Here is a 25070-nt window from a genome sequence, read left to right on the forward strand (position 1 = left end):
ATTCTGTTTAGCATTCCTATCTAGTATCAAATTTGTTGCGAAAGTTTCGTAATCTTAATAATAACCCGAATAAAGGGGTTGAGATGTCCACATATAATTTCGCTATAATAATATGTCGGATTGGTATTGGAGAGTGATTGCCTTGAAAGCGGCGTTCGTGCTTACATGTTTTGTTAGTTATGTTTGGACCGATGATACTATTAAACAGTTACCGTTTTGTAATCCCCACGCTGCTGAGGATTCAACTTTTAATGAGTGAGTAATTTATCTTGAATGTTTTTAAGAATTTAAACCCCATTGTGATTATATAAATATAACAATACTAAGTAGGACGTAATATTTTGTAAACAAATCTTTGTATTCTTGTTCAAACATGTTAGAACAAGTGCTATGATAAGTTCCAGAAAGTTGTTGTATCACTTTTTTTCAGATTTTAAGTGAACCTTTATAAATACCTAATCCAATTATTTGCGACCTTGATTGTTTATCTTGAAAGTTGCAACCTACACAAATTTTGTTTATGAAAAAATTTGATAGTAAACAGAAGATATATATTATGTAATTATGTAAATAATAATATATATTTAATTGATCTCACTTTGTTCAGTTAATATTTTATTATTTTCTTCATTTTATCTTATCTTACAAGACTGATGACAATTTTATTAAAATTCAGTTTCCCGTTCACTAGCTGAACTATTTCTTTACACTGTGTCAATAGCTGACAATATTGTTTTTAAGAAAAAAATGTTCTCGCCATATTATATTTAATTTTTAAATGAATAAACAATATGTTAATTATTATTAATTTCATTTAATTGTATGTTTACACACATGGTCAAAAATCATAGGAACTTATGACAGAATAATTAATTAATGTTTAAGGTACCTAACAATGACTGATATTTATATATTATTTTAGTTAAAGTGTATACCTGTAACATATATATTAATATTCTAATGTTAAAATGTTTTTAGAAAAAACCTCACAAGTGGAGTAATCCACATAAATTATATATCATTTTATAGATAACTGCTTGCTCTACTGGCATAAACAAGTAAAAATTTTAAACCATTGAAAAAAGAAGGTTAGGTATGCTTTAAGAAGAAGGGAGGTTATTTTTTATCCTGAAATCAACGCGGGTGAAACCGCGGTGCCCATCTAGTATACATATAATTGATATAAATATTACACCTCAACTAGTGAGTTTTACCCAAAAACTCTGTAGAGAAATCAGGATTACTGCATACTATGCCAACAGGTCATAAATTAATTATATATAATCATTTCAGTTTAATAATAGTAAGCACTCTAGATGGACGACTCACAGCATTCTCATCGGAAAACGGCGTCAAAGCTTGGGCTCTGGAAACTCAACCATTGCTATCGTCTAATTTACATCACGTTGAGGTACTTTTTAAATTACTTACGAATGTTACATTAAGTAATAATAATAAGGGAAATATGTTAAAATGAGACTCCTTCATTACCATAATAAAGAATGGTCAAAATTAAATAAAAAACTACAAATAGATTAATGTGCAAAAGAAGGTTGCTCAGATAAGTCGGCTATGGGTATATAGTTCCTAGTGGATTTGTTTTTGTTTCATCTTTTTTTTTCTTGATACATAAGGAAACTGAATGTAATGTTATTTATTTTATTTTTAAATCTGTATAGTGAGCACTATGAGGATGTGCAGTAATGTATATGATGTAAATAATAATAATAAAAAAATTGAAGTTATTGTATTATTATATAAGTAACAATTTCTGACAGTATTTGTTTTTTGTTTTAGCTTACGTCAGGCGGAAAATGGGTTCGGCTAATACCGTCATTACGTGGTACTCTGTTCAGTTTAAGCGGAGATTCCATTGAGCCTTTGCCCTTTGATGCGGAACAGTTATTATCATCGTCGTTTAAATATTCAGATGATCTTGTGATAGCTGGTAAGATTAAAAGTTTTGTTGAATTGTGTATGTTTAACAAAAGTAATTTCACTTTAATTAAAAATGTACATGTACGGGGTCCTTCGAGTATTACGTAACGCAATTTAGGGAATCTTTTATTCTATTTATTATCACCGCAAAAGCAATTGTAATAATAGCAAAAGTGTTTTAGCGATTTTCCGGTATTTTTAGTACCCGAACTTTAATTAAAAATAGTCCTTTATGTGTTTCGTAGTGTTTGGGAATGTGGATATACAATAATCTTACGACGTTTCAAAGCAAGGAGGGAGGGACAAAAATCGTCATAAACTTCTTTCACTTCAGTCTATTGCAGTCCACTGCTGGACATAGGCCTCCCCAAGTTCTCTTCCAAAAAAGGAGGAGGTTCTTAATTCGAAAGTATTTTTATTTTTATGTATGTTACTTCAGAAAAGCAAATACAATTATTATGTTATCCATTGAGTAAAAATCGATTAATTTTCCACACCCCTAGCCCCCTTTTGGCCCTAGGGTAAATATGTCCTTTTCTTGTCTCGATAGCCAGTACAGCAACTAAATTTTAAAAAGATTGGCACACATTTGTTTCAATTATTATAAAGATATGTGATATGTATTTTGAGATAAAATTTCTTTTTAAATAAATATATTAATTGAGTATTAGATGCTTTGTCATAAAAACGTATTTTAAACTATTTAATTGATAAATTAATAATAAATCTTAAAATTCACTTGATACAGCAAATAAATATTCATTATATTTACAATTATTATCTTATCTTTCAGTCTTAGTCATTGAAATAATTATTGTACGTACTTAGTGCAATATTGATACAAACACTGAAATTATATTTACAGATATCATTTACAAATATTTGAATAGCTATTGCACGGGCTTTCCTCATGCATAGTTTAAGTTTAAAAAAATACTAACTACGTCACTCACGCGATTTCACCCGTGTGATTTCCAATCCCGTAGGAATGCGGGTTCGATCCCCGCACATGACAAACATTTGTATTGGCCATACAGGTGTTTGCCATGGTCTGGGTGTTTGTGCAGTCTTTGTGGGTTTCCCCACCGTGCCTCGGAGAGCACGTTATGTTGTCGGTCCCGGTTGTTATCATGTACACCTGATAGCGATCGTTACTCATAATAGGGAATATATCCGCCAACCCGCATTGGAGCAGCGTGGTGGATTAAGCTCTGATCCTTCTCCTACATGGGGAAAGAGGCCTATACCCAGTAGTGGGATATTACAAACTGAAGCGAGAGGAACGCTGGGGCAAAAAGTAATCTGTGTTGTTCTGAATCTCCTGCTAACTTACCAAGTTTCATTACAATCTGTTCAGTAGTTTTGTGTGAAAGAGTAAAAATCCATCCATGGATGCATTGTCATAAACTTTCTTATTTCTAATTTTACAAAGTAGGATTTTTAATAGTTTTTTTTTTTCATTTATTTTCTAGCTGCCCGGACAGATTTCGTTCTGTCAAAAGTTAATAGTAATTTTTTTTTGTTTTAATTTTTCTATTAGTATCAAAACCTTCCGTGGGCCTTAAGGAATATACAAAAAAATATTAGCCGAATTGATCTAGTCATTCTCGAGTTATGCGTTTAGAAACATTCATTTTTATTTATATATATTTATTATATTACAAAACATCCGTGGACTCTTAGTAGCCCACGCCTTTTTGCACTACATACTCTTTTATATATAAGTCATTTTAAGTAAGCTGTTTTTTAATTAGTAGCAAAATTACAATAGACTTTCATCAGAATCTTTTATTTATCATTTCGATAACACTGATTAAATGCTGTTATTAATTGTAATATCAAAAGAGTTGAATAAATTGTTTATCTAATGATTGTGAAACGTTTTGTGTGATGTTTTAAAATTGTAACAAATTTAAAATCTGCTAATCTTGTGTTGGAGTAGGAGTCTATAGTTACGGATTTGATTCTCTTTCGTGATATATATATATATATATATATATATATATATATATATATATATATATATATATATATATATATATATATATATATATATATTCATGTTAATACAAATATTTGATCATCATTTCAGCCTATCGCAGTCCACTGTTGGACATAGACCTCCACAAGTTATATAGACTCCAAAAAAAAACATCGTTCCATAGCTTAATTGGGTCACACAGTCAGTCGGATATGCAGGTTCGATTCCCGCTGGAATGGTCGATTTTTGATATGATATTAAAAAAAAGCCATTGATTGTTTACTAATGTTGTAAAATTGTTGCCGCTAGCAAAGAAAGCGTTGCCAAGTGATTGAAATAAGAACGTTGATTTTTATTTATATGGAAATACCTTAAATTATTATTGAAATAATTTATTATTAGATTACAAAAACTGACAAATGTAATCATTACTCGTATAATGCGATAAACAAACAATTAGCAGACTAGGCATTTCTAAAAGATTCCGCATTTGTACATGAAGTATTCTGAAAATTACTTTACATATTTACAAAACCAGCGGGTAAAAACAACGATCAAACTGGTTCTATGTTTGTTTTTACTATTCGACATTCGTATTTTGTCATAGCTACCACATTGCATCTGTTCCAGAATGGTTTTACACATACTAAATATCTTATATATGTTGCAGTCAGAACTCTTAACCAGTCAAAAGTACTATTGACTAGCGAAATCAGTCAAAAGTACTTTTGACTGGACAAGTTGGTCAAAAGTGGTTTTGACTGAAAATTATTGGTTATTAGTACTTTTGACTGCAAATTCGCGGTTAAAAATACTTTTGACTGACGCTCTCCGTCAAAAGTAGTTTTAACTGCAAAAAAGCGTCAGTCAAAAGCACTATTAACTCGTTAGATGTGAATAAATTTAGTCAAATGATCCTGATAAACTATAATAAATTTATGCCCGCGATCTTCTTGCGACTGCATGTCAATCAGATCGACTTGGCAGCGGCTGTTCATTTCAGTGTGCAGGATCGGTTTCTAAACCTGACCCATCCTTTTATTGCTTTTCTTCCTTTGGCATACTTCGCACATTGATAAATATAATTATATTAATCATATCTTTTGTAACATTAGCGTACTTTTTTGCTGTTTCATTCTTAAATCTATCGCGACCACCATGCCCTATAGAAATATGAGCAGCATCAATAATGTCGTAAATTTCCTCAGCCGGCAAAAATATTTGACAGGTTCTGTGTTTGTAACTAATTTTTTTATACCACAAACTTCAATGTGTTAAAGCGTTGTAGTCTACTGTACTGTAATGGTGTTTCCTTTTCATTAAATTTCGCGTCTTCCACATCCATTGCAAACTTTTCAAATTTTTCTTTTGTCATCACATTGAAATGACTATCTTTCATATCTTTCATCGCTAAAATTCTTTGCAAAAAGCCTTCTTTCTTTTCGTAGTCACTCATTTTTGTTCTAATATCAGCACGTTCTCCATTAATAATGAGTAATATAATAGTTTATATGTGCGTTTGTCGTTATTTTTATCGACCACCTTAACTTTTTAAGAGTTTTGACTGATACAACCAGTCAAAACCACTTTTGACGGAATCATTTAGTCAAAAGTACTTTTAACCAGCTCCATTGGGCAAAAGTACTTTTAACTGTTATTTTAGTTAAAAGTAGTATTGACTAAAGCAAACGGTCAAAAGTACTTCTGACTGATTTTGCTAGTCAATAGTGCTTTTGACTGGTTAAGAGTTTTGACTGCAACATATATAAAATTCTCGTGTCATATTGTTAGTTACAATACTCCTTAGAAACGGCTGGACCGATTTTTATGAAATTTCGTGTGCATATCGGGTAGGTCTACATCAATTTTCGTACATCAATCGGCCAACATCAATTTTTCATATGCGTAAATTACAAGGGGGGGGGGGGTATTAAAGGGGGTTAATAATATATATGGCAAAACAACAAATTAAGTTTAATAAAATACATAAGTATATAATTATTATTGGTTTCCATTTACACACAACTACAATTTAATAAAAAAAAAACTTTAACTTTAAAATATCTATTTTGATCGATTATAAAATATCTATTAGGTGTTCATTGTGAGACGCGTTGGCGCAAAGGTCACAGTACTGGTTTGTGGCTGTTGCGCTGGCGGTTATGGGTTCGGTCCCCGCACATGACAAACATTTGTATTGGCCATACAGGTGTTTGCCATGGTCTGGGTGTTTGTGCAGTCTTTGTGGGTTTCCCCACCGTGCCTCGGAGAGCACGTTATGTTGTCGGTCCCGGTTGTTATCATGTACACCTGATAGCGATCGTTACTCATAATAGGGAATATATCCGCCAACCCGCATTGGAGCAGCGTGGTGGATTAAGCTCTGATCCTTCTCCTACATGGGGAAAGAGGCCTATACCCAGTAGTGGGATATTACAAACTGAAGCGAGAGGAACGCTGGGGCAAAAAGTAATCTGTGTTGTTCTGAATCTCCTGCTAACTTACCAAGTTTCATTACAATCTGTTCAGTAGTTTTGTGTGAAAGAGTAAAAATCCATCCATGGATGCATTGTCATAAACTTTCTTATTTCTAATTTTACAAAGTAGGATTTTTAATAGTTTTTTTTTCATTTATTTTCTAGCTGCCCGGACAGATTTCGTTCTGTCAAAAGTTAATAGTAATTTTTTTTTGTTTTAATTTTTCTATTAGTATCAAAACCTTCCGTGGGCCTTAAGGAATATACAAAAAAATATTAGCCGAATTGATCTAGTCATTCTCGAGTTATGCGTTTAGAAACATTCATTTTTATTTATATATATTTATTATATTACAAAACATCCGCGGACTCTTAGTAGCCCACGCCTTTTTGCACTACATACTCTTTTATATATAAGTCATTTTAAGTAAGCTGTTTTTTAATTAGTAGCAAAATTACAGTAGACTTTCATCAGAATCTTTTATTTATCATTTCGATAACACTGATTAAATGCTGTTATTAATTGTAATATCAAAAGAGTTGAATAAATTGTTTATCAAATGATTGTGAAACGTTTTGTGTGATGTTTTAAAATTGTAACAAATTTAAAATCTGCTAATCTTGTGTTGGAGTAGGAGTCTATAGTTACGGATTTGATTCTCTTTCGTGATATATATATATATATATATATATATATATATATATATATATATATATATATATATATATATATATATATATATTCATGTTAATACAAATATTTGATCATCATTTCAGCCTATCGCAGTCCACTGTTGGACATAGACCTCCACAAGTTCGCGCTAAAAATGGCGTGAACTCACGAGTCTTGCCCATAGTTACCACGCTGGGCAGGCGGGTTGATGACCGCAGGGTTGGCGACCGCAGGGTTGGCTTTGTCGCACCGAAGACGCTGCTGCCCGTCTTCGGCCTGTCTGTTTCAAAGCCATTGTTGTTCGGCGCAGTTATTTACATACTCAATCTACTCCTATATGGAGCAAAGGCATTTGTCTAGTAGAGCAACGTTTACGGGCTGATTCAGTTTTTTTTTTTTGAGTTTGTTTAGTATGAACATTGTTATTGTTTTGTTAATGTTGTATAGCCTTGCTGGCTTGCGATAAATAAACTCTTTAACTCGTGATTTTAAATACATGTAGGAAAGAGATACAGACTAGTTAATAACAATGTAAGGTAACACAGGATAGATATTAGATACCGGGGGGGAGATGAACTTCTTAGTATTGGATGGACTCACCGTGCGGGTGTCGGGTCCATCGTGTGGTAACGGGAGAAACTCAGAACAGTTCATAGGACTTGCGACCTAGGTGTAGGTTTATGGAGGCCTCCTTTGAGATGCGCATCAATCAACACTCACCTTCACTGCTCGAGTTGCCCGTCCTGCCTAGCCAAATTATAGATTGTAATATAATATGTAACAATTACTTATTGAAAGAGTCTAGGTTAAGGCTACTAGCAGGATACAACAAGTGCACCGTGCCAAGTCAGAGCCAAGACCCTCTTAGCCGCGGTTGCTCCGGACGTTTTATACATGTCAGAAATATTTCCTAAAAGAGTGGCGAAGTTTCTAGCCGATTCTTTTCTGCACATTGTATTTAGTTTCTAATTAAGAATAATTATTTAATATTTTATTAAAAAGTATATAATTTTAATTTGTAAAAGATATAATAATAACTATACAAAAATCATTTTGAAGCCAACGTGCTGTTTTTCAATCATTAAACTCTTTTCAACTTATAATTTTAAATATATTATTATACTTTAGATAGTTTCTACTTTGCATGGTTCCCATAAAATGTGAAGTATGTTTACAACTTGTATTAAAAATCTATCATTTGATTGTTGACAGGTGCCAGAGAGACACTATGGGTGGGTTTGGACGCTCACACCGGTACTGTTATATACGAGTGTTCCTCGAGTGGTTGTAACAGTGAACAGCAGACTGCAGTCGCTGGAAGGGACATCATAGTGATCAGACGACACTCGAACACTGTGAGAGCTCTGGACCCACGTTCCGGCACAGAGAAGTGAGTTAATTTTTTTTTAGATTTATACACCCAAAAGTCACGTGTATTTTTGGAGTTATATCTCTTTTGGCGTGTTAGGGAAAAAATTATGAGAGTAAATTGTAACGATTCGCTCGCACACCGTCACAAAAAACCGACACTTTGAAGTTAGCTAGTCAATAAAGAAGAAGTAAGCAACGTGAAGTTAGCCAGCCAGTGAAGTAATAATGTTACGTGCGTACATAAGTACACAGTTTTCAGAATATTGTTTTTAAATACAGTTATTATTTATATTATCTTATAAAATGTTGGAAAATTAAGCATCGTGATACTAATTTTCAGACAGACATTACGTTTCAGGGTGTTTATTGGTTGTTTTTTAATCAGATTAGAAATCATACCTTCAACAAAAAATAAATTCACGAAGGCCCTCTCCTCCTTGCGATTGTTATTCTAATCTTGAAATTGTTTACGGTCTAAATGTGTTATCAATTAATTTAATCTAATTGATTTGTCACGTCATATCAGGAATGCATTATTGCATTGTTCAGACCAAGTGGCCGTTGCGTGGTCGATTCCCAACATGACAAATGTTGGTATAACCCGTACAGATATTTGTCGTGGTCTAAGCGCATATATTTGTATATTTTTTTGCACTCTGGATACAGGTTATACTTTTAGTGCCGTTGATATTTTTAAGAGAGAATCAATAGTTTTTTACATCTTTTTTTCTAAACATTTTGAATATCATATCAAAAATTGACCGCTCCAGCGGGATTCGAACCCGCGTCTTCGACTAACCGTGTCGGCGCTCTAGCCAATTAAGCTATGGAACGATGTACCCGCCAGAGCGAAATTCTTGATATGATGATTTTTATTTTCGGTTTAAGCGAACCGTGGCGCCGTCTATAGTGAGTTCTTTACAGAGACCCGTAACTATTCAAAGTTTCATATTACAATGAAAATCTTTGACAGGAGACGACACCATGCTATTCTTAATATGTACGATTTTTATTTTTATGTTACCCACACATTATGGATTCTAAACATTTTGAATATCATATCAAAAATTGACCGCTCCAGCGGGATTCGAACCCGCGTCTCCGACTAACCGTGTCGGCGCTCTAGCCAATTAAGCTATGGAACGATGTACCCGCCAGAGCGAAATTCTTGATATGATGATTTTTATTTTCGGTTTAAGCGAACCGTGGCGCCGTCTATAGTGAGTTCTTTACAGAGACCCGTAACTATTCAAAGTTTCATATTACAATAAAAAACTTTGACAGGAGACGACACCATGCTATTCTTAATATGTACGATTTTTTTAACCGACTTCCAAAAAAGGAGTAGGTTCTCAATTCGACTGTATTTTTTTTTTTTTTTATGTATGTTACATCAGAACTTTTGACCGTGTGGACCGATTTCGACAAATTTTGTTTTAATCGAAAGGTGGTGTGTGCCAATTGGTCCCATTTAAATTTATTTGAGATCTAACAACTACTTTTCGAGTTATATCTAATAATGCGTTTTTGCTTGACGCTTTTTTCGTCGACCTACGTTGTATTATACCGCATAACTTTCTACTACATGTACCGATTTTGATAATTCTTTTTTTGTTGGAAAGGGGATATCCCTAGTTTGGTACCGTGATAAGGAAACCAGGATCTGATGATGAGGTTCCAGAGAAATCGAGGGAAACTCTCGAAAATCCATAATAACTTTTTACTGGGTGTACCGATTTTGATAGTTTTTAATTTAATCGAAAGCTGATGTTTATCATATGGTCACATATAAATTTTATCGAGATCTGATAACTACTTTTTGAGTAATCTTTGATAACGCGTAGTTGCTTGACTATTTTTTCGTTGATCTACGTTGTATTACTTGTGAAGTCGGTTTTTTTTTCGTTTGCGAGCAAACACAATTATTATCTTTTTTTCTTTTGGCGCCAATATTATTAGATAATAAGAAACAGATAAGACAGAAAATATATAACTATTTTAAAAGTTACTTAAATTATCCCTAGATTTAACCAAACTTTCTTAACTTTTTTCTAGATTAACCCAATTTTATTGTCTGTGATAAATCATTCGCGCGCGTAATTTATTGCATTGATTATTTTTTACCAAGGTCAACGTTGAAATAAATCGTATCATTGTTGTTGATTTACTTTTGATTCCTGTAATATATAAAAATATTAGTCTGACCTTGTGGATTTCAGCTTCGCTTACTATTCGGTTGGACTATTTTAGAAGATTGCCTTTTAACAATATTTGAAAGAATTTCTCTCCGGCCTAAAAGAGTAACTTTTAAAAGAACTTTTCACCGATTTATTCAGAAGAATAGGTATTCGTATCGCCGGTAGCTTTACTTTAATTTTAATATTGTAAAACGGTGATTCCAAAATAAGAATCTTTTTTAAATGGTTTCAACATTTAGGTATATGGGAAATTATAGAATACAAAAATATATAGCAGTTGTTAAAGTTTAAGAAAAATGCAAACAAAGAAAAAAATATTACCTAAAAGTATCTACAAACTAAACACTCGCAAAAACGAACCTAAAAATTTTGTCAAACATGCAGGACGATTGACAGGCATTCATTTAAACATATGGTTTTAGATGTAAATCAGCTGTTTTATTTACCCATAGCATAAAACTGTCTTTTGCCTAAACTATTATTGCCTTTTTTTATATAGCATAAAAGGGTGTCTAGTAGGTATACGTATTTTGATGCAATGCCTCTCATAATATGAAATATTAAAAAAGTCATAATAGTTATTTTTACTTATGTCTTAGTCGACCTGTTAATAATGGTTTTAACCTAAACCTAAACTAAACTGCGGTATATTTTTCTTTGCGGGAGAGGAATTGCGTCTATGTTCGTTGACTCCATTAATAGATGTCACTCTATAATACGTACAATTTGTTTTTATCTATATAAGAGTGTAGCAGGCAAAGGACGCGAGCTATCGACGTGGGTGGGTGGTGTTATTAATTATAACCTTTTTTAAATTATATTTCAATTAGAGCTTTGACTAGCCCGACGGCGCAGTTTGTAGTGGCCGTGCTTCCTGTTCCGCGGGTTTCGATTCCCGCCTGAGTCTGGGTGTAATATTTGTATTTATATATGTATTATTTCTATGTATATTTAAAAAAAATGTAGCTATACCAGTCGGTTGTTACCTGCAAAACAAGCAATAAATTGCTTATCATAGGAACAGACGACCGTGTGTGTATCTTGTAAGATATATATTATTTATTATTATTATAGAGCTAAAATTAATGCGTAAAGATGTATAAATTAGGGTTCACCCATAAAATACGGTTCATTTGTTATATTTATTATATAAAAATATTTACGATTGGCTTATAACGAGTTTGACGTTATTTAGTATTGCAGTTGGAACGTCAGCGTAGCGAAGCGCCATTTAGGGTTATATCAGTATAATTTATTAATTAATTTAGTGTTAAAACCATCGACATATCATATTTAACAAAAAAAAAATCGACTAGAAATAATTATTAATTAGATAAAAGAATTAATTCGTATTCATTTTGGAGGTATTAACTATGGTAGTTTCAATGTGTGTTACTTTGTTATTAGTTTGTTTCTTAGTTTTTTATTCTGTATTAAGTTGTATTTATTATAAGTTGTAAGCTATAAAAAAAATCGCTTTGACCTCGCATTGTAGGTGGAACTTCAGCGTAGCGGAGCACCACTTGTCGTTGAGCCGTCGCGAGTGCGTCGGCGCGGGGAGCGCGAGGCGCACGCTTGCAGTGGGCGTGGCGTTGCCAGAGGGCGTGGTCGCGGTGCGGGCGCCCGGTGACATCGCGCCAATATGGCAACACAAGGTACACTTATTTGTAATATCGAAATTAATGGTAATACTGTCCTTATAAAGAAAAATGTACTATTGTATGTCTTAGGGTAGAACTGTGCCGATTTTTAAAGTTAAAATATTCTATTGTTTAAGACAGGAGGGAGCTGTATAATTCATTGCCTTCTAGAATTTTCTCATTTTAAGATAATTACATAATTAATTCTTAATGGAGCTAAATCCGCCATGATGTTCTGCTGTGGATCGACTGATATGTGTCTACAGTTACAAATCTACTTTAAAAATGTTATTTTTAGGCATGTTTTAAAGTCGTTTGGAAGATAAGGCTTTTGCGTAAAGGAATTAGGTTAGTTGTGTTATGAAATTGATGAAAAGAATAAATAATTCATATCACCTAATATTATTTTTCGACAACCGTTCAATTCTTTACAACTTATTGAATAGATTTTTTTTTTCTTTTTACTAACTTCTTTAAGGATGAGGACTTATATGAAAATTCTGAGATCATTTCTTAATTTATTTAACTTAAATATACACATATATTATTTTCTAATGTTTACGCGAATTTCACTCATTATAATGGAACAACTTTTTCGGACTTTTCGCGGTTTATTAAGTTTTTTTAAACGCCCGACGTTTCGGATACTTTACAGCAACCATGGGCACGGGAGGACTGAGGTGTCAGACGTCCTAACGTTACAAAGTTATTCGAAACTACTCTATGTTACATCAATATTTTAAATAGTCCTCTCTACGCAGAACGTGCATTCTAGTCTTTATATATATTACAAGCTGACCCGGCAAACGTTGTCTTGCCGCTAAACGCTATTTAAAAATAGGGGTTGATGGTAGAGGGTTGAAAATTTAGGGTTGTATGTATTTTTTAATGTTGTATCATAAAAAAAATAGAAATTAAAAATTTTGTCTAAAAAATAAAAATAAAAATTTAGGGGTGGACTACCCCTAACATTTAGGGGGATGAAAAATAAATGTTGGCCGATTCTCATAGATACCGGATAAGCACAAAAAATTTCATCAAAATCGGTCAAGCCGTTTCGGAGGATTATGGCAACGAAAACTGTGACACGAGAATTTTATATATTAGATACACATATGTCATAGTAAATAATTGTACAGCTCGAGGCCCCCGTCGCCGGCATGTGGAGGCTGCAAGACGGTTCGCTGGAGAACATGGACGTTCTGTGGGAGGCCGCGCAAGCTCTAGCCGATGCGAACACACAAACAGCACCCTCGCTTTATCTCGGAGTTCATAACACACAGGTAAATTTATATTATTACGAATGATCGCCATTTCTCAGTCATAAATGTAAAGAAACAACACTCTGGGGTTTTAGTAGGGTTGCCAACTTTTATTAGAAGAAATTGAGTATATCTGATTTCAAAGGAGGTAAATAAAGAGTACGGACTTCCAAAAAGAGTATCATTACTTTTATATTTTTAAAAAGGTATTTTTTCGTACATTTTGCAGCACATAACAATTTTTCATGGTTTTTAAAGGAATTGTATGACTCCAAACTAAATTTATATAGATCAAGAGCTTAATTTTTAATTAATCTTAATGAAGGCAAAAAAGAGTATTTCAGTATACTCTATTAGTGTTATAGATTATAGAGTACGCCAACATGATAAAGAGTACAAAACTCTATTTTAGAGTACGGTTGGCAACCCTAGGTTTTAGCCAACTAATGTACAAACATTTTAGATCGATAAAAAGAGATTTAATTTGCACACAAACATACACGCACACATACTCATAAACGTACGGGTACGCCCACACCTATGCATCCACGCACACTTACTTTACAACTTTATCACAGGAATATTAATTATGACGTATAAAACGTAGTAGGGTCTGAATTTGTGTTACACAATGTACCTGCCTATTGAAGATAATAAAGTCGTTTAGTTCATAATTTTAAAATTAATATTATATAAATCAATTCCAGCTATACATACAAGAAAGTGCTCTGTACGCGCAAAAGATCGAAACTTCGGTAGCAACGAAACCGGTACCGTGGAAGTTGAAACCGTCTCGGCCTCTCATCACCGATGGTACCACCGCTCTATCACCACCCGAGGAAAACACTCTAGCCGTGATCACTCTTCAAGGAAATGCGGGAAAAACAGGTAAGTTCATAAAAGAAGTTAGTTAGTTCTTAATTTTTTCACCTCTAAGGAATATTATAATATTATTATATTCCTTTATATATTTATTTAAAGGAATATTTACCTAGATCAGTCGGTTGTTACTTATAACAGAAGCATTAAGTTGCTTATTGTTGCTTGTGTGTTTGTTATAAGATATTTATTTACTTGTATATAGTACGTTAACTAGTAATTGGTCAAAACCTACGGTTATCGAGTTGACATGCTTAAAGGAACTGATAACAGATGGCGCGGTATACTTAAATATAAAAATACTAAGTTTTTGAAAATTAAAACAATTGCACAACAAACTGGCCATTGACATCACAATAAGTGATAAATATATTTGCAATGAAATAAAAAGGAGGTGTATATAAAATAAATTACTTATTTACAGAAAACCACGGCTTCTTCCTCTACCCGCAAGAGACATGTGATCAATCAGTTCAAGTGAACGAGAATTCCATCGAAGGTCCAGACATAGTTCTACCCAACAACAGCGATGACCAACCCGATCACCAACATGTGCATGTCCACGTATATTCTCTATGGTTTTGGTGGAAAGAAGTCCTATTAATAGCCATAAGCTCAGCCCTACTCATGAACCTCATGATATGGCCAAGGTTTTTCGCACCAAAAAGACCACCCACCCCTTTACCAGTAAACCAAGAGTATATAGTTGTTGAACGACATTATGAGAGGCCAGTTACTAATAACAATACGGAATATTCTGGAAGGTACGAAAATGATTTTACGCCGCTGCAGTGTTTGGGTAAAGGGGGTTTCGGTGTTGTGTTCGAAGCTAGGAACAATATTGATCATTGTTCGTACGCTGTCAAGAGGATCACTTTGCCGAAACGGTAAGCGTATAAATACATACAAATACATATAAATAATACTTATATATGAATAAACACATATATGTCATACCCAGATTTGACGGCGGTAATTGAAACTTCAACCCACGGAATAGACTGTAGAGTCATTGCAAACTACGCCAACGGGCTAGTCAAGTCGGTTTTTAAAACATTTTCTCCAACAGCAGATCAAACAATTTTCTCTTGGTGAATATATATGTATCTGAAGACGGGCAGCAGCGTCTTCGTTGCGACCACGCCAGCCCTGCGGTCACCAACCCGCCTGCCCAGCGTGGTGACTATGGGCAAAACACATTAGTTCACGTTATTTTTGGCGTAAACTTGTGGAGGCCTATGTCCAGCAGTGGACTGTATAGGCTGTAATGATGAATATATATGTATAAAAAAAATATTTAAATTCGCAGGCAGTCGAAACGCGAGCGTGTATTACGGGAAGTTCGAGCGCTCGCGAAGCTCGAGCACGAGCACATCGTGCGCTACTTCAACGCATGGCTCGAGGAGCCGCCGCCGCGCTGGCAGGAGCAGCGCGACGCCTACTGGATGAGGTTAATACTTGTTTACCTTCAACTGTGGACGAGTGCTGTATTTCAAAATTTGAATTTAGAACACATTTCTATTACTTGTTTACCTTTATCTGTGGACGAGTGCTGTATTTCAAAATTTGAATTTAGAACGTTTGCGTTCTATTTTTTTTTTTTGTAATTTCTAGTTGTGTTAATTAATGGGTTGAGATTTAAGCTTACAAGAGTTACAAATTTATTTATTTAATTACACAACATGTTGAGTAAAAGGCGGATTTAAAGCCTTACAGCCTTATCTACCAGTCAACCTAAGACTTACAAAATCAAATAAGAAAAATAGTGTTGAGTAGGTTTATACTATAGTAAAAAAATGGAAGTAATAACAAAAAAAAAACAAGAGAACAAGAAATTAAAAAATGTCTTCTTCTGTTTGAAATATAGTACGCATTTACTTACACGCACAAACATATATATTAAAAAATATATTTTTTCTTGATAAATATACATAGAAATAATACATACAAGGTGTACACGACCATACGACAATAAATGAAAACACAGGTCGTATTGGTATATAGAAATATCATAAAACTATCAGAAAATATTTTGAACCGTTTTTGAAAAAATGAAATTTTCGAACAAACTTAATATCGCAAATTAATAAAATACATAGTACGCCATTTGTAATTTAGATTCACTGACCTCTGACTAAAGGCGGGCGGGCAGGTAGCCTCTCGCCGCTGTAACACAATACATCGCAATACTTTGACACTATTATTATTCAATTATTTGTTTTTGATTGTCAGAATAATTAACACATACAAAATACATTAAAAGATATTAAATTTTAAAATTCTCAATATGTCCACCATGAACTCGAACACACGAAATGTATCTACGTAAAATATTATTTCTCACTTTTGATAACAGGTCACCATTAACTGCCATACTTTTTAATTTATCAAAAGATCGTATTATACGATTTTTTAAGTCGTCCACATCAGTTACATCCGTGGCGTAAACATCATTTTTAACGTAACCCCATAAAAAAAAATCGAGTGGTGTGAGGTCTGGTGACCTCGGTGGCCACCTCGTGGGGCCATAACGGCCGATCCATCGCTCTCCAAACATCTCGGTTAAACGTGCTCTCGCAGAAGTCACCGAGTTTGCAGGTGCACCATCCAATTGGTACCACGTCTGTCGATATACATCGAGAGAAAGCTCTTCCATGTACTCTGAAACTGTTTCATTGAGTAATAATAAAAATTTCTCCGCATTTAAATTACCATCAATAAAAATGGGCCCAATTATTGTATTTCTGTGTATACCAGCCCACACATTGATGGCAAATCTGTACTGATGCGAGCTGTCTCTTGTCAGTTGCGGATTTTCAGTGCTCCAGTGCCTTAAGTTGTGACGGTTCCATAAACCGTTCTTGGTAAAAGTACTTTCATCCGTCCACATTACGTTGAAGAGGAAGTCGGGGATTTCTTCATTTTTTCGTAACATTGAGTTACAGAATTCTTCTCTGGTAGACATATCTCTTGTTAACAATGCCTGTACTTTTTTGTATTTAAAAGGCTTACGTTTGTCGAGTTTCAAAATTTTGTGCACACTTGAGTGGGCACACGAAAATGGCGAGCTAATCTACGTAAGCTCGTAGTTGGATTTAAAGTAAAATGATTTAGAATCCGTTCATCCAAGTTCACTCTGACTTGCGGAGGAGCACAATCTGAGTGTGGGATTAAGGGTTGATTCTCCCGAAGCCTCTGGATAGCTTTGACAATAGTTCGACCATTTGTTGGACAAACACGGGTATGCCCATACCTCTCTTGATATGTACGAATCGCTAAAGCAGCGTTTGTGTCACATTCTCCATAAATTAATATCATATCGGTGTACTCTGAAGCCGTATAATTATAGCGAGGCATTTTTATTAAAAATATTACTATTTGCACACAAAATAAGCGTCTAATTTCGCACAGTTTACCTAATAAATATCCTAAATAATGTGTCTTCACTTAATCTCACTTCACTTAATTCAAGCGTCTAATATCTCACAGTAACAAAAAAATATACTTGAGTACTTATAAACAATGGCGTCACTAGATCGAATGTTGCGCGAGCGCTGAGGTATCAAATAGCTTAACACGTCACAGGCTAACGGCAGTCGGCGACACACTGACCTACTTACGATTACGAATTACGATGTGCGAAATACGAAAGAAATCGGTCGAAATATTTCAGAAAGAAAGCGCAAATCAATTATTACCTCTCCACATATTAATTCTAGTGTCTTATGAACAACGGTATAAGGTTTATTTTGCGTTAAATTGTAGCACGATTAGTGAAATTACATTATTTACAACTTTTATTTAAATTGTTTTAAATACGTAACTTGTGTCGGCCATGATGACAGCTTAATAACAGATATGGGGTGATGTTTTAGTTATAAAAAAAGAAAAGTGTTTTGTGACTAAACTATGAGATATTAGTTAATTTAATTTTTGCAGGCTAATTGAGAATGTTACTAGCTATACTCAGTATTAATTATTGTCGTATTGTCACGACCACCTTGTATATTAATAAATGCAAATAACGGCGGTGCACAAGGTTACTACAAACTGTGCCAACGGGCTAGTCAAAAGTTACAAAAAGAAAAATCGTTATTTAAATACTATTAGCACAACCCTTATTACTTAGCACTCCTATTAGTAAGCATCCCTATTAGTTGGCATCCCTGTTAGTTGACGTCCTTATTAGCTGGCAGCCCTTTTACTTATTTTTTTTCTTTTCTAACAGGCAGTTAGGCGGTGTATCGGTGGCTATGTCCGAGGACTATACGTCCCGTGTCCCCTCAACCCCTTCCAATAAAAAGTCCCCCTCGAAGGGAGACAGCGTGATGTTAAACCTACATAAATCCATTGACGACTGCATCGACGCTCTCGATTACGAGAAAAATTTATCAGAACCGAGGAGACATAGGTATGTTTATATTTCTATATATAAGTTATTTCAATATAGTTTCTATATTAGTTTTTGAAATAGTTTCAGAGTTGCCAGGTTATAGTGCAACAAGACAACTGAGATTTTAATGTCTATCATATTTATATTGACGGTTTTTTTTAAAAGAATAACTGTTGAGTATTTTGCTGATTATTTTTAATAGAGTCTACACTTCCAATCGGCGGTAGCTTCAAATTAACTGTAATTAATTAACTAAAGAATATAAATACTTTGGACAAATACCATTCAAAAGCGCTTTCGACGACTTCTTGTTTGAATAAACATTTTTTTTTTTCAGATCACTAAGCTGCAACGATTCATTCAGCATAGTATTTGACGAGGACGCAACCAAAGACCCTCACCTAACGACCGTGACCCCAGAACCAGATAACACTCCCAAAAATAGCCTATCTACATATAGCAGTAGGAATACCAATACTTTATCCAAAAATAGTAAAAACGCATCCAGCGACGTTCTTCCCAACATGCTTTCAAAACATGGCAGTGGTGACAACGATGACTCCTTTATTATGTTTGCAAATACAGGTGATCTAGAAAATTCTGCAAGACTTTCAGAGGCTAGGAATTTGTCTAATAAGGTGCTGGAGAAGATAAAGGAAGGGGATACGTTTAAGGATAGCCAAAGTTATAATAAGAAAAAGGTGAGCTTCAAATTCTTATACTTATTAGGACTTTATTGTACACCAGATGTCAAGGTGTAAATACAAAAGGCGACCTTATAGCTAAAGAATAAGACTAGAATATAGAAAAATTGAAAGATAACATAAAAAATGGCTGCTATAAGTTTGAAGCTAATGTCCTTTTGTGTGGCTGTCTGTGGTATTGTAGATGTCCGACCGACCGGACCAAATTTGATGCGGTTTTTTTTACATGACAGCGAGTTTCCTGACGGTAGTTTCTAACTAATTAATCTAGCACTGAAAAGTATCAGCTCTTTTCCAAAATGAAGGAAAATCTTTCAACACAAAATGTATTACTGTGTAGGTTTTTTTTTTTAATTTCTAATTAAGTATAAATGAATATGAGTAACAAGATTAACTCTAAAAAATGCGTTTTGTTATATCTTTATGCATATTCATTTGTTTCAATATCTAAACTAGTAATACAATTTCAGAAAGGCCACACAAGACACTGGTCTCTAGATATGTGTGTCCGTAATGCTGAAGAGAACAATGAAAATGTGGGCTCTAAAATGTACCTCTACATACAAATGCAGTTGTGTAGGAGAGATAGTCTCCACGACTGGCTGAGGAATAACCGCACTTGGGAATCTAGGAATAGAGAACAGGTAATAAAAAAATTATTAATATATGATTTTAATAACTGAGGTAGAGCACAGCAGGAAATTTCCTGCTCAAAATATGGAGCTGCCTGACTGGGGTACGTTGACCTTATAGAAGATACAGCCAAATAATGGCTTTCAAATAGTGTTATATTATATAGTTTATTATATAATTTTTTAATTGTTAAATGTTGACCACTTTATAACTAGCTTCTTAATTTCAACATATAAACAGACAATAACGACACCAGACGCTATTATTCCAGGTGACAACTCTATTTAGTCAGATCGTTTCTGCAGTGGAGTATGTCCATCTTGCGGGTCTCATCCATCGAGATCTGAAGCCCAGCAATATATTCTTCGCGCCCTGTGGCAAGGTCTGAATATTATTTAATATAATATTACAATAGCTGCATTGATTCTTCTAGTCTTGGTTACCTCGTAGACACGAGGCTGGTGGCGTGTGTGCGTTAAGTTTGGATTGACAAACTTCTAGTAATTATTTATGCGTTATTAGGCACATTGAAGTATACCGAAGTAAAACTTACGAAATGTAACTCTCTCCTTTTCTATCTTCACTAACTAATATTTCCCTGTCAATTATCGTTTGCCTCGCTCGATCACAATTTTCGTAACGCACTCATCACGCATTCACCAGCTTACTCCCTAAGTCAAGTGTGCGTAAAGAAGTTTGACTTCAATATGAGTTATTAGCTGTAGTTAGGGCAGTAAAGAATATAGCACTACCCTATCTTCCCGTGGGTGTCGTATGAGGGGATAACACAATTCCACTACCATCTTGGAAGTTAAAAGCCGACCGATGGTGGGATAGCCATCCAACTGCTGGCTTTGAACTACACAGGCCGAAGACGGGCAGCGTCTTCGGTGCGACAAAGCCAGCGCTGCGGTCACCAACTCGCCTGCCCAGCGTGGTGACTATGGGCAACACAAATGAGTTCACGACATTTTTGGCGCGAACTTGTGGAGGGCTATGTCCAGCAGTGGACTGTGATATCAGTGATAATAATGAAGTGATATCTTAATAAATCTTTTAAAGAAGCTGATATATCTGCATCAAAATCTTCGAGCCCTCAAAGTACCAAGTCTACCTTGTAGAAACTTAATAGTTCCAAGACTTTTTACTGTTAAAAAACTGTGTCTAGTATAGTTGATCTTAACTAGTGGTTTCCATCCTGTGTTGATTTTCTTAATTAACTGGTTTCATAAGGTCAGCCACTCGATAATAAATATAGAAATTTATCAACAGTCATATATTTGTTTCTTACAGGTCAAAGTGGGAGATTTCGGTCTAGTGACCGCTATGACGGAAAATTCGCAAGACGGTCCCCAAGAATTGGATGTAAACGCGAGACACACGAATAGAGTTGGTCAGTATCTGGTTTTAATTTACTAACGAAATACTACATTACCACATAATAAATAATATAAATATCTACAATAAATATCTACACAATACACATACGGCTATCATGAAGACTATTGCATTGGTTATTTAACCACTCTTAACACCATTATCTGAAAATTAATAAAAAAATCATAATAATCGATCTTTTATAAATAAATAAATAAATATCTCCACAATACACAGACTGTCGTCTGTTCCTAAAGTAAGCAACTTAATGCTTGTGTTATAGGTAACAGCCGACTGGTATAGCTACATATATTTTTTTTCGATAAACAGACTTATAAATAATACATATATGAATATATAAATAAATATTTATATTACACCCAGACTCGGGGTAACTCCCTTGGAGCAGAAAGATTCACTACAAACTGCGCCAACGGGCTAGTCGAATAGTAGTATTTTATGAGCATTGCTAATAACGTTTATTTATCTGTAGAAAATAAATTGTTTATTTGCTTACATTGCTCTTATAAAAGATATTTAAATTAAAATTCGATAAGTATATATATAATTAACTTAATATAAACATAATAATAATAAACGCTTCACACTCAACGACCTCCAGTAGGATTTTCTCCTGTGTCGGAGTTCTGGAAACACACATAAATACACAAGCACAAACGCCCAGACCACGACAAACAACTATATGGCCAATACAAATGTCTGTCGAGAGTGGGGATTGAACCCGCGACCGCCAGCGCAACAGCCAGTGCCGTTACCGCTGCGCTAACGCGTCGTCAAATAATATTTGTGTAGGTCATAGTGTGTCTATATAAAATAAAATAAATATATTATATATTTTATACTATTAATAAATATAATAATATATTTTATGCTAAGTTAAGTAAGTAAAGTTTTTATTACAGAAAAATATTAATAGATAAAGCTTATTACCCGGTGCAGGATTACATAGTTGATAAAGATGTGAGGACCTTAGTGACGCTGTATTTAATGCAACATGTTTAATTTTGTACTAAAACACAGTTTATATATTATTTTCTTAAGAGTAACTGCGGAGTTTCTTGTCGATTCTTCTCTGCATAATATACATTCCGAATCGGTGGTAGCTTTACTTTTACAAATATAATAATTGATTTTTAAAGTTTTAATTTGTAAAATGACGATTCGAAAGTGCTCTTGGAGCCTATTTGAATAAAGCTGTTTTTGATTTTGATTTTGTGTAAAAACCAGACACTTAAAAGTGCAATCAATGTCTACTCTAAAAACTTTTAGAACCTTTTATATATATTTCTGTAAAATGAAATGTGAATTGGAAATTCTAATGAGATTTATTTTTATGTAATTTTGTCTTTCAACAGGTACACATTTATATATGTCACCAGAACAACTGCTCGGTCAACCATATAGCTACAAAGTTGATATATATTCCTTGGGGCTAGTTTTATTCGAACTGTTACATCCGTTTGGAACGGAGTCAGAGAGAGTCGCTTGTCTTATGGGAGTCAGGAATGGACAATATCCTATTAACTTTCAGCAGAAGTATCCTAATGAGGTAGTGTTAAAATGTTTATGACTTTTATTTTTATTGCCAGATATACTTATTTTTATACCTTCAAATTTTTTGCTTTAATACACATATTACTTCAAATTAATGTGAGTTAGTTTATGGAAACCTGTAATAAATAGAGGCCTATGCCCAGCAATGGGATATTATAGGCTGAAGTGTTGTTGTACAGAAATATAAATAAATATGTATATATTTTATTATTTTAATTATGTGTTTGCTAAGTTTATGGAATTTTCAGAAATAGAGGTTTTTGGAAATGACAAAAATTTGAGATACTAATCAATGTGTGTTGTTTCATGCTCATTATTTTCAGTTTCATAATCATTTCATTTTTTGTTTGTATTATGCTTCTATTTGATGTTATTCTGATCAATTTATAGAGTCAGTGTAAATTCAAGGTATCCAATGTACTTCTCTTATTAAGAAGAAGGTATACATACAAAATTTCCATACATGTAATTATAAGAAAACAAATAAATAAATAATTTGTATATAAACAATTTCTAGATGGAGGTATTAAAACTGATGCTATCAAAGCAACCAAAGGAAAGACCGACAGCAAGTGGAGTCAGGGCTCGAGCACCGCTATACCAAAACACGGACCAAAAATGGCACTTCACACTCCCCACAATGGTGTCATGACTGACTGACTCTGCAATGGTGACATATTCTTATGTTAACTAGTAACCTGCCCCGGCATTGCGCAAGCTTGATATAAAAGTATATTGATGTTGAGTAAAGCCGGGGCCACATGCTAATATTATACCTAAATAATTAGGTAGTGGTTTGTTGTTTAGTTGTGTTGAACTGTTAAACCAAATTTAATTTGGTTCGGTAGCATAATACATTAGGTATAGTGATGGCTATCTGTTTAAAGAAAAATAAAATGAATTCCAAACTACCCTCATTTATCCTGTGCTAATTTCATTATATTCATTCTTTAAATAAGCTACTTAACCCGTCTTCTTACCTTTGTCATGTGCTTTTGCATAGTTCGTACTAATATTATAAATATGAAAGTATTGAGTGTTGACGCGAGCAATAAATCTGATTCAGCTATGATATTTGTGTAATGATGAAGAAAAAATACCAATTTGTCAACACGAACTTTCGCGTTTGTAATATTAGTAAAATAATTTATTTTCATGATAATTAATAAATTAATTTACTAATTATGATATACACTCATCACAGTAAAAAAAAAAAACCTTAAGTTTATGTGCCTTATATGTATGCTTTAGTTTTATTTACAATTTATATTTTATAAGTAAATTTAAAGGATTTAATAATATTATTATTTTATCTTTTCAGTTTTGTAGGTAACCCTTTTGTATTAGCTATTCCATGTTATGAACTATTTTTTACATTATGTAATACGCATTTATACGAATCAATTTTGAGGTAATTTCAATAAATGAGAAGTTGCCTAGAGAAAAATTAAAATGGTCATCATGAATTGAATAAACGAGTTCTAAATTTGTTTACTGAATGAAAAGAATATGAGAACGTAATCTGTAATGTCCATTTTAATAGAACTATTAATAAATATTGTAGTCATCGACCAAAGATTTTAGACATAATACCAAAAGTTCTTTACTTAAATTTCATATCTAGATAAGCGACTTCAAATTAATTAGTAAACTTTGACTCATCTTATCCTTTTTATATAAATAGGTCGGTAAACAAACGTACGGCTCACCTGATGGTAAGCGATAGATTATAGACGCCTACAACACCAGGCAGCATCGCAAGCGCGTTGCCGACCCTACCCCCAATATCCCCCAGGAGTTCTGGTCACCTTACTCACCACAGGAACAAAAAACTGCTTAAAAAAAAGTGTTATTTAGTGTTGATGAGGTACTTTCCCAGTCGAGCTGCTCCAGATTTTAAGCAAGATATATTCTGCTATGCCCTATCTCAGTTGAAATTCAACTAGAAACAACATTTTTCAGGTTACTT

General features: G+C 33.9%; 1 protein-coding gene across 1 annotated transcript; it reads left to right on the forward strand.

Moving 5' to 3' along the window:
* Positions 1 to 24033, forward strand: LOC123664096 (eukaryotic translation initiation factor 2-alpha kinase-like). The gene is made up of 16 exons (XM_045598708.1): positions 1 to 255; positions 1294 to 1411; positions 1798 to 1948; positions 8282 to 8459; positions 12134 to 12293; positions 13418 to 13561; positions 14248 to 14428; positions 14844 to 15306; positions 15729 to 15869; positions 18648 to 18830; positions 19150 to 19513; positions 19987 to 20160; positions 20421 to 20531; positions 21443 to 21542; positions 22903 to 23096; positions 23619 to 24033. The coding sequence occupies exons 1-16, from the start codon at positions 113 to 115 to the stop codon at positions 23751 to 23753; spliced, it is 2940 nt and encodes a 979-aa protein (XP_045454664.1). The 5' UTR covers positions 1 to 112; the 3' UTR covers positions 23754 to 24033.
* The last annotated feature ends 1037 nt before the right edge of the window (positions 24034 to 25070 follow it).

This window comes from Melitaea cinxia, chromosome 21 (assembly GCF_905220565.1).
Source record: "Melitaea cinxia chromosome 21, ilMelCinx1.1, whole genome shotgun sequence".
NCBI lineage: Eukaryota > Metazoa > Arthropoda > Insecta > Lepidoptera > Nymphalidae > Melitaea > Melitaea cinxia.

Bases quoted from the DNA above. Each gene is read 5' to 3' on its own strand.
- LOC123664096 (XM_045598708.1), top strand. From the start codon at position 113: ATGTCGGATTGGTATTGGAGAGTGATTGCCTTGAAAGCGGCGTTCGTG. The intron at 15,307-15,728 runs GTAAGCGTATAA...TTAAATTCGCAG, and splicing joins AGGATCACTTTGCCGAAACG to GCAGTCGAAACGCGAGCGTG. The intron at 19,514-19,986 runs GTGAGCTTCAAA...ATACAATTTCAG, and splicing joins AAAGTTATAATAAGAAAAAG to AAAGGCCACACAAGACACTG.